At 39.6% G+C, this 8,687-nt stretch overlaps 3 protein-coding genes across 4 annotated transcripts in view; all 3 read right to left on the reverse strand.

The window, feature by feature from the left end:
• The window catches only part of LOC106819004, a 27,765-nt gene extending 27,235 nt beyond the window's left edge, over positions 1-530 (reverse strand). The window contains exon 1 of the mRNA XM_014823668.1: positions 222-530. The gene's annotated coding sequence lies outside the window, so the exon portion shown is untranslated. The remainder of the gene's footprint in view (positions 1-221) is intronic.
• Positions 531-1,123: 593 nt separating this feature from the next.
• On the reverse strand, positions 1,124-6,422 carry LOC106819120 (glucose-fructose oxidoreductase domain-containing protein 2-like). 2 transcript variants are annotated; one of them, XM_014823791.1, is made up of 3 exons: positions 6,330-6,422; positions 3,130-3,260; positions 1,124-2,716 (listed from the first exon to the last, which is right to left on the reverse strand). In XM_014823791.1, the coding sequence occupies exon 3, from the start codon at positions 2,669-2,671 to the stop codon at positions 1,700-1,702; it is 972 nt and encodes a 323-aa protein (XP_014679277.1). In that variant the 5' UTR covers positions 2,672-2,716; positions 3,130-3,260; positions 6,330-6,422; the 3' UTR covers positions 1,124-1,699. The 2 variants fall into 2 exon arrangements, with proteins under 2 accessions (XP_014679277.1, XP_014679272.1); XM_014823786.1 differs by having other exon boundaries at positions 5,965-6,422.
• LOC106819015 (alcohol dehydrogenase class-3-like) overlaps positions 6,410-8,687 on the reverse strand; it is a 55,176-nt gene continuing 52,898 nt past the window's right edge. Inside the window, exon 9 of the mRNA XM_014823678.1 lies at positions 6,410-6,429. Within this exon, the coding sequence (XP_014679164.1) occupies positions 6,410-6,429 (20 nt within the window). The remainder of the gene's footprint in view (positions 6,430-8,687) is intronic.

Here is an 8,687-nt window from a genome sequence, read left to right on the forward strand (position 1 = left end):
ACCTTCATTAAGACTTTGGTAGTAAATACATTTCGAGTTTATTTACCATTATTTTGTTATTGAGACGTTCCAAGTGCCTGTGATTATAACCTTTTTACAATGTGTATCATCATCATGCCCGTGTAAAAATGATATTGTAGTTTCAATTTGTACGAATGTCGGAATGAATCTAGTTCACCTTCGATGTACGCGCGTCTCTGGAATTACAAAGCCTTTTATACTTCAAACTGCCGTGTTGATCTGTCAACTTGATCAACATTAGGTGATCTCCTTCTTCGTTAGAATCCATTAGAAAATCAAGAATAGTCTTCCGTTGTGGTACATAATGATAACCTGATTGATTACAGCCTACAACCGAGAGACCGGTCAGCCTACCAGCTGGTAATGTTGCGTTTTAGTATTTGGTATACATGTTCAGTGATTGTGAGGGCCCCAAACCAGCAGCCATGTTTGCATTCACGAAAAATATGACGAACTTATTAGCTTCCAACAAAATAGATGTAGTTATACTTCCGATAAACATAAATTATTGGACATATATACCTGGTAAATAGCTCTGAGCCATTTTATCGCATATAACTGCCAAAATACCTTCCAAACTTCAATGTTTACATTGCTATGCACAAAAAGCCTCGTTTGGGGCCAATATGGCGGGGACGAAAATTATTCCATTAACTTTTACCTTTACCACCTTTACTAATTTTTATTATAGTTATAGCTAAGGTACCTCAAATGAAATCCAGTATGGAGTGTATATTGCTGAAATATAACATCAATAAACGACTGCATAATATATGTTGTCATTATTATCATCGTCATCGTCCTTTCCAAGTCAACATGATCATGCATGTATATTTATTGTATCGGATAGGACTGAATTTGTTTCCGTTTAATCCTAATATTATACAACCCTGGACGTATAGAATATACTATAATATACCATATCATAATATACTACTGTAGTATGTTTATTCCTGATTGTTGTTATATGTATAGTGGTTTTATAATTTTTGTGCAAAAAATTATTTAATTAATAATATTCTTTTTATCAAATTAACTAATAAAAAATTAAACAATCATTGTGTAGAAGTGATTGGGAGAAACTAAATGACGTAGATGGAAATAACGTTATCCAGGTCCATTGTTTTCTTAATTTTGTGCACAATAATCATATTGTACTGCTGCATGCGGCAGAGACAGAGGAATAACAAAACATACGTAAAGAAAATCCTGTGTGATAATCCGGTCTGGTGTTCACCAAACACAAACAACGTGGATATTGAGCATATGATACATTAATTTCAGGTTATTAATTAATATGTATACATACAATAACACAATGGTGCATCACTTTTACCAATAGTAGTTACAATCCAATTTGAAAATGATATTAACAATTGTTTGTAAAATAAAATGTAACTATACAAAAATATTTTAAACTAAATCGTATTATACTGGAAGCCACAGATATCAACTATTGTATTCGGTATTCACTGATTTATGTTATATATAATATTGTGTATGGTCAAGTACAGGTGTCAATTCTCTATGATGAATATTAGCAGTTAAACTTCCAGCTGACCTATAACAAAGATTATATGACTTTTATGACACTCTACATTACAATTACTATATACACATCTGACGGGAGAAAGATTCTTTAAAAAACTGGAATGAGTGAAATGCCAAGCAACATCATTCAGTACACGTAGCTCATGGTTCCAGTGCGACGGCCAGGCGGCGACAGGTGAGGGTGAGGGTTGGGTGGCTCTGTGATGACCTGAACTTTTACCCACTCTTTCTTCTTGCTTGATTCTTTAACAGCGTCGAGTACTGCTTGTGTGTACAAGCCATCTTCAAACGTAGCTGCCATAGCAACAGGCTCTTTTACCCAGCTGTGTTTGTCTTCTATAGCAGCAAATGCCCCCTTTAGCGCAGTAATAAGTTTAAACAATCCTCGTAGGTATGGCTTCGGTAGGTGTGTGCCCGTGACTTCCAAAGAAGAAGTCGAACGAGCCAGATCATCAATGTCTCTGTAAAGAAGCTCCTCTTTGTTCTGCGACAGCTTCTGTCCATAGAGGTCCGAGCCGCGCAGCGTCAGTCTGCCCCTCGTACCGCAGATGAGAATCTCCTGAAAGAACTGCCCGGGTATGTGGTTATTGAGCGTCACCGTCGCCGACGCGCCCCTGTCCAATTCCATCTGAAACGTGCAGAAGTCGTCGCTGGTGATGCTGCGTATGCCCGAGATGCGCCGCGACTGCTTGTTGTACGTCTTCACCATGCCGTTGAGCAGCATCGCCTTCTGTCCCGTCAGATAGTAGAGGATGTCGACGACGTGGCTGCCGAGAATGCCGAGGACGCCGCCGCCCATGTGCTCGTCGCACATCCAGTCAAACTGGTTGTCGATGAGCGGCCCGCAGTGGATGCGCGTCTCGCAGACGTTCAGCTCGCCGATGTAGTGCTGCTCGACGAGCCGGCGCGCCTGCATGAACGCGGGCAGGAAGCGCAGGCCGTGCGACATCACCGAGATCAACGACGGGTAGTACTGTGCTGCGTTGACCATCTTCAGCACGCTGCTCTGACACAGCCCCGCGGGACGGTCGCACAGCACGTGCTTGCCGATGCCGAGGGCCTTCACGGCAATCTGGCCATGCAGCTGCGGCGGACACATGATGCAGACGAGGTCGACGTTCTTGTGCAGCAGAACCTCGTCGACCTGCCGTGGCGACAACGAAAAAATACTCGTGATGAACGGGAAAAATTCATGCTGGAATTCTCTATCGGGATATGACAACCTGAGATGATATTTTTTCAATAATATAATCAAAGATGGATTGGCATACGAGAAGTATTAGCAAGGAATTATACCTGATGAAATTACTAGTATTAGTGCTAACCTTTAGCAAAATTGTGCAAAAAAACTATATTCGTTTCAGGACATACTTAGCTCACAATAAAAAATACCCAATGTATAGTGATCATTCATTACCACCCTGTTTTAAGCTACGATTCCCCATCAACTCATCATGCATCACTCTGCTTGATATTACTTAGTAACATTTGTTTAGGGACACAGAAACGAGTGAGCGATTCTTCCAAACAGAACAAATCAATGCAAGCAGTACATACTTTGTTTGTGTAAAAAGGAATATTGAGATCATTTGCAAGGCACTCCGCCTCTTCCTGAGTGCGTCCCCAAACAGCTTCCACGAGAAATCCATTATTCCTGAGAATTGGCACTAAAACCCTCACTATTGGTCCTGAAACAGATACATGCCATATTAAAAATGTACTCAGACTACAGCTAAACATATATATTTTGAAACATAAGATTTATAATCCTGGCTCTGCAGTATAACATTTTAATCACACTTTTGTATATTCGACTTCTGAAGAATACAAGCTTGTATATTTGTCCTCAATTATTTGTGCTTTTAAAATAAGCGTCACACATGGCAACTTCATTATCATGATACCAAACTAAGGGTTTCTGGTAGATACGATTCAAGTTACAAATGTTCATGCAACGATTTTTTTCTGAAATGCATTCCTTACATGTGGGATATTATGGTATATGGTGTGTTTGTTTTCACGTGCATAGCTATTGCATACATCATCGTTAATAACAGCTTCAGCTGCTTCTTGGTGCTACATATAACAACAGTTTTATCAACAAGTACCATTATGTAAAATCGTAAACTGATACAATGATGAAGGCTCAAAAACTTATCATGTTAACGCTCTTTTCTTATGCATAAACTCTACTCATTATTGTACATGCTGTAGGCTATTGTTGTATTTCATAGTGCCACATTAGATTATCGATCTGGAGACCCACTAAAGTGCATAATTTGGGTTTAGTTTTGCTTGTTATCAACATTTGAGCTTCTATTGTTTAGCTGCTTACTTCCTTTTTACTAAGTATATAGCACTCCTTACTATACAATTTACTGTCGATGTACATATGGTTAGAAATAGACTTTTTACCAGTCGCCAAGTACTAGTAAATTCATGATTCAGTTGCCTATTTATTAACTAATATTTTAAAGGGTTGCTGACTTTGATGACTAACAGCTATGGTTTTCACAGCTTACATGCTCTGTTCAGAATTTATGTATAATAACCCATATATTTTACACATCTGCTATTCCACACTCTATTTAAAGGTCTTTTGTACAATTAAACACATTGAATCTTGGATGTTACCGGATTAACACCATGCAGTGACCGAGTTTAAAGTTATAATATGCCTGAAAAGTAAATGTGGTAGCATGTTGAGTAGTAACATGAGTTCTACGAATGGTCTAACTTTAGGGGGTGCAACAGTGATAAAACCAACAGCTTACTCATGTGCATATAAATGCATTTGAGCATGGATCTACGGCAGGAGAATGGGGGGAGGGCTGTCGAATAAACGAGGCTGAAGGCACACAATTACATGGTATGTTTGTTTTCGCTGTTGTTCACTGCAAGCCTGTCACCTGTTGGTTACTATGTACCAGGGCCATAGCCTGTGGGGGACAAGGGGGGCAGCTGCCCCCCTAGATTTTGGAGCAAAATTAAAAAATTCGCTTAGCTATTAAGCGTGAATAACCCTAACGAGATTTTTGTGGTCACTTATCCGTGAATGCCTTGTCTCAGACCCATCCCCAGGCTTTCATTTTTAAGGGGGGCGATCGCGCTCGCGCTCCACCGCGCACCCGAAATTGTCCCATGGTGCGCGCATCATCGCGCCTCATAAAAGTGGTTGAAATCGCGCACCAAAAGTATGTCTATCATGTTGAAATAGCGCTCCACAGAGTTCTCAATGTAGGGGGGTACAAAAAGGTTAGCAACACACAACAATTTGTGGTGTGTAAGTAACTGAACGTATGGCAGAGGTACAGGTCTGGTTACTACCCTCTGGTTTATGTATATATATAAATACAACTAAACAACAGCATCCAAATACAGGTACCTATACGGTAGCCACAAGTTACCTGCTCGTTTTCTACTATACGTGGCGAGAAGTGGTTTTCTGCCGACGTGAAACAGTCGTAGGGCTGGAGGGGCTACATACGTGACTACTACGTACAAGTAATTTGGCTAGTTTGTTGATGGATTGTGATGATATTTTGTGCTGAAATATGCAGGTCATGGATTAGAATCTCTAAGGATGGAAATCAGAATAAATAAAACAAGTTTATTTTTACATCCGATCAACTCTTTTATTAATCTGTGTGCTAGTGTTGGGTTGTTGGATGAAAAGAATGTAATCCTGACGAAGCCATTGAATGAATGAAGGTGAAGATGAATGATAATCAGTAGATTGACATGACATCCAATTTTCGTTTTGGATTTCACTCTAGACTGAGGATTGGTCATGATTCCATCATCACACCCCAAGAGGCATGATGGAGAGCCCTCAAGGAGCTCTCCATCATCCCTTTTAAAGGTGTGATTTTTAGTGGAGCTCTCCATCATGCCTCTTAAGGGTGTGATTTTTTAGTGGAGCTCTCCATCATGCCTCTTAAGGGTGTGATTATGGAGCGTGAAAAGACCCCCTATGGTGTCCTAGGGGAGTCATTAGTAGTCCTCCTGTACTTTTCAAATCTGAAAGCCTGCATCCCTATCACCATATGGACATCGATCAAAAGCTGCGCCCGTCGCGGCGTCGCTCATCACTGCACAATTGAGTCATGAAATGTTGCCCCCCCCCCCTAGAAATTTGCTCAGCCTACGACCCTGCTATGCACTGATTATTCAGTAGTCTTCAAAGATAGCAAGACTACAGAAACTGACGATACTAGTGTAGTCCACGTTAGTTTAGTTGGACAACAAAAACATGACTTGCTCATTACTGCTGTGCAGTAGTAGCGATAGCAGTAATACTAATACTAGTAGTATTATTACTAATACTATTAGTAATAGTACTAGTAGTCACTAATTTTGTAATCTACTTGTAACTTGATACCATTACTTTACCTGTACCAAATACACCTATCCCCGGAAGCATTTCCACCCAGCACGCACGGTGAAATAGCAATTAGCAGCTTCAAGATGAGTGTACTTTATATACTGCCACTGCCAGGTTCGCCAACTTTAATCCGTTCGCAGGGCATTTATTTAGTAAACGATTTACGTTATATTGTACGCCAGGGGGAGGCAACTCGAACTGTCGTCTATGGCCTAGTAGTAGTACAGTAGTATCACTAAGTATGGGGTTGGTGTCTTGACTCTTGACTGAGTCTTGGTAACACCCTTGCCAATAACTTAAATAACCAAATGTTTTAACGTCTATAGAGTTATATATTTTAACTTTTATATAACTATTATTAAAGACCGTATACAATGATATTCGCTCTTTGCTGTTATATGATTTTATGATAAGTTCCCTCGAACATGACAAGAAATTGTAAACTGTCGACCATTACTGATCTGTGCTGCCCTCTGCAGAAGAAAGACATTAACTTTTACACTGTCACACCCATAGAAATAATGTAGATAGCCAATATTATAGATATATAGGTTATATATATAATATATATATATATATATATATATATATATATATATTATTCACAGACTAACAAATACAATTGAAACAAATACAATAACAAATACAAACACAGACTAACAAAACAAATACAATATAGGCCTATATAATGTACATATATAATATTTAATATAATGTAATATAATGTAATATAATACACATGTAATATATAATGTACATACAATGTATTGATTAGTCTGTAGTCAAATTCTGTGTTCTGTATGTAGTGAGTTAAAAAAAAACGTATGGTAGGCCTATGTACTGAGAAAATCCGTAACCTGAATCGCGTTTTTCCTTATGGACTGCTATTACATACTTTGACATACGTCTACGGTACATCTTTCAGCTAAAAGTTTACTAGAATGATAATTATGAGTGCGAGTAAACATATTACGCGCAAATATTGAATATTTCACAGTAGGCCTATGTAACGCGTACAGTAATGTAGCAGTATTATTATGATGGAAGGGAATTGAGTCCAGAATTAAAATTACTGGGGTACCAGGGTCAGGAATGCCAGCAGAGGTTGCTGCCCGACACATGCGCTTATTTCTTAGATGGAAGGGGGTCGTAAACTTACATAGTGAGTAGGGGCGGATGGCTATATGCTGCTAGTACAAGCCCATTTTTATGGGAAAAGTTTTATAACGCCATCTTCAGCGTTTTAACAGGATATAATTGCTAAAACTATATAACTATACTGATATATTGTAACATAACATATGTAAAGTAAAATAAGTCAACCTAAATTCTGTCTTCATAATTATTTTTATAAGCTATCACGACCGCGGTCAAACTAACCCATTACAGGGGCTGTAACATCTAGAACAAGTAGGCACAATCTAGGGATATATTTCTAATAATCAAGATTACAAAGTACCATTTTCTGCATTTCCAAAAATATAGATACCGTATGTGCGTTGAACAAGTATTACATTGTACATATTTTTGCGATATTTTTTATTGTTTATTATACACGCTACGTTATGATTATATTTACAGTTACATACGGTATATACAAACTACATTTGCTACTGTCCTGACGGCGATTAGCGAAGCCCTACAGGTAACGAGCAACTGCAATTTTGTCAAAGATCAAAGTCAGGCCAGTAGAATGACTTCCTGTGGCATTAAACCCGTGGTACCGCATAAGAGCTTCACTTTGCTTCTGCGCAGAGTCGGGATGGCGGTGTTGCCACAAGAAAACGGAGCTATCCGATGTGTTACCCATGTAAATACACGCGGGCGTGCACGTTCCTACTGCATGTGCGCGCAGAGTTGTGCGCGGCGTTTCCATGCTCCACAGATATACGTACATTCGTGAACTTAAATACACGCTGCCGAAAAGCACCCAGAAGAAGAGACAGCAGTGGCAATGTATCATGTGGGTGGCGCTCACACCGAATGTGAAAATCGCATCATACTAGCTGTCAATCTAGTCCTTCCAGCCGTATCCATGCATGTGTGAAGGCATGCCATTAGAGCTTCTTCCAAAGCTTCGCCAGGTAACCTTATCCACATAAATGTTAGTCTTCAAAAGTCCTAGGGACTATAACGAAGACGGAGAGAGAAGTGGATCAAATCGGTAGATCCACACTACGGATCGCAGTGGAAAAGGTTGCAAATTTGCTATTTACCAAGGATGAAAGCAGGGAATTCCAATACGGAATCACAGAAACAAAGACGCTAAACTTAAAAGGATCCTTAGAAGTTTGCACGTGCCGAAAATAGTGATCACGCTCAGATGAGCGAGTGTAGCGAACGGGCTTCATTTAAGCAAGAGGGAATGCCAATTTTCATATATATATTTATATATATATATAGCGTTCGCCGTATTTATGCGAAATGATATTTCTTACCCATGAGCTTACGCTCGAGTTCGATCAATGGATTAGTCAGTGTATATGGGATAGCAAACAATAACACATGTAAAATCCACGCCCCAGGCTTGCAACCGTGCTTTCCTATCTACGATTTGTTCGTTTATTGCTCGTCGCTGTGTGGGAAAAAAACAAATTCGAATACAACACCACACAGCACATTGGGCGCTGCATTTTCCACGCTTTGCCTTGGAGAGAGAGAGAGAGAGAGAGAGAGAGAGAGAGAGAGAGAGAGAGAGAGAGAGAGAGAGACAGACAGACAGACAGACAGA

This window comes from Priapulus caudatus, unplaced genomic scaffold (assembly GCF_000485595.1).
Source record: "Priapulus caudatus unplaced genomic scaffold, Priapulus_caudatus-5.0.1 Scaffold38, whole genome shotgun sequence".
NCBI lineage: Eukaryota > Metazoa > Priapulida > Priapulimorpha > Priapulimorphida > Priapulidae > Priapulus > Priapulus caudatus.

Coding starts and splice junctions, on each gene's coding strand:
- LOC106819120 (XM_014823786.1), bottom strand. CDS start 5,995: ATGCTTCCGGGGATAGGTGTATTTGGTACAG. Junction 3,261..5,964: donor GATAGGTGTATTTGGTACAG/GTAAAGTAATGG, acceptor TATCTGTTTCAG/GACCAATAGTGAGGGTTTTA. Junction 2,717..3,129: donor TTCCTTTTTACACAAACAAA/GTATGTACTGCT, acceptor TCGCCACGGCAG/GTCGACGAGGTTCTGCTGCA.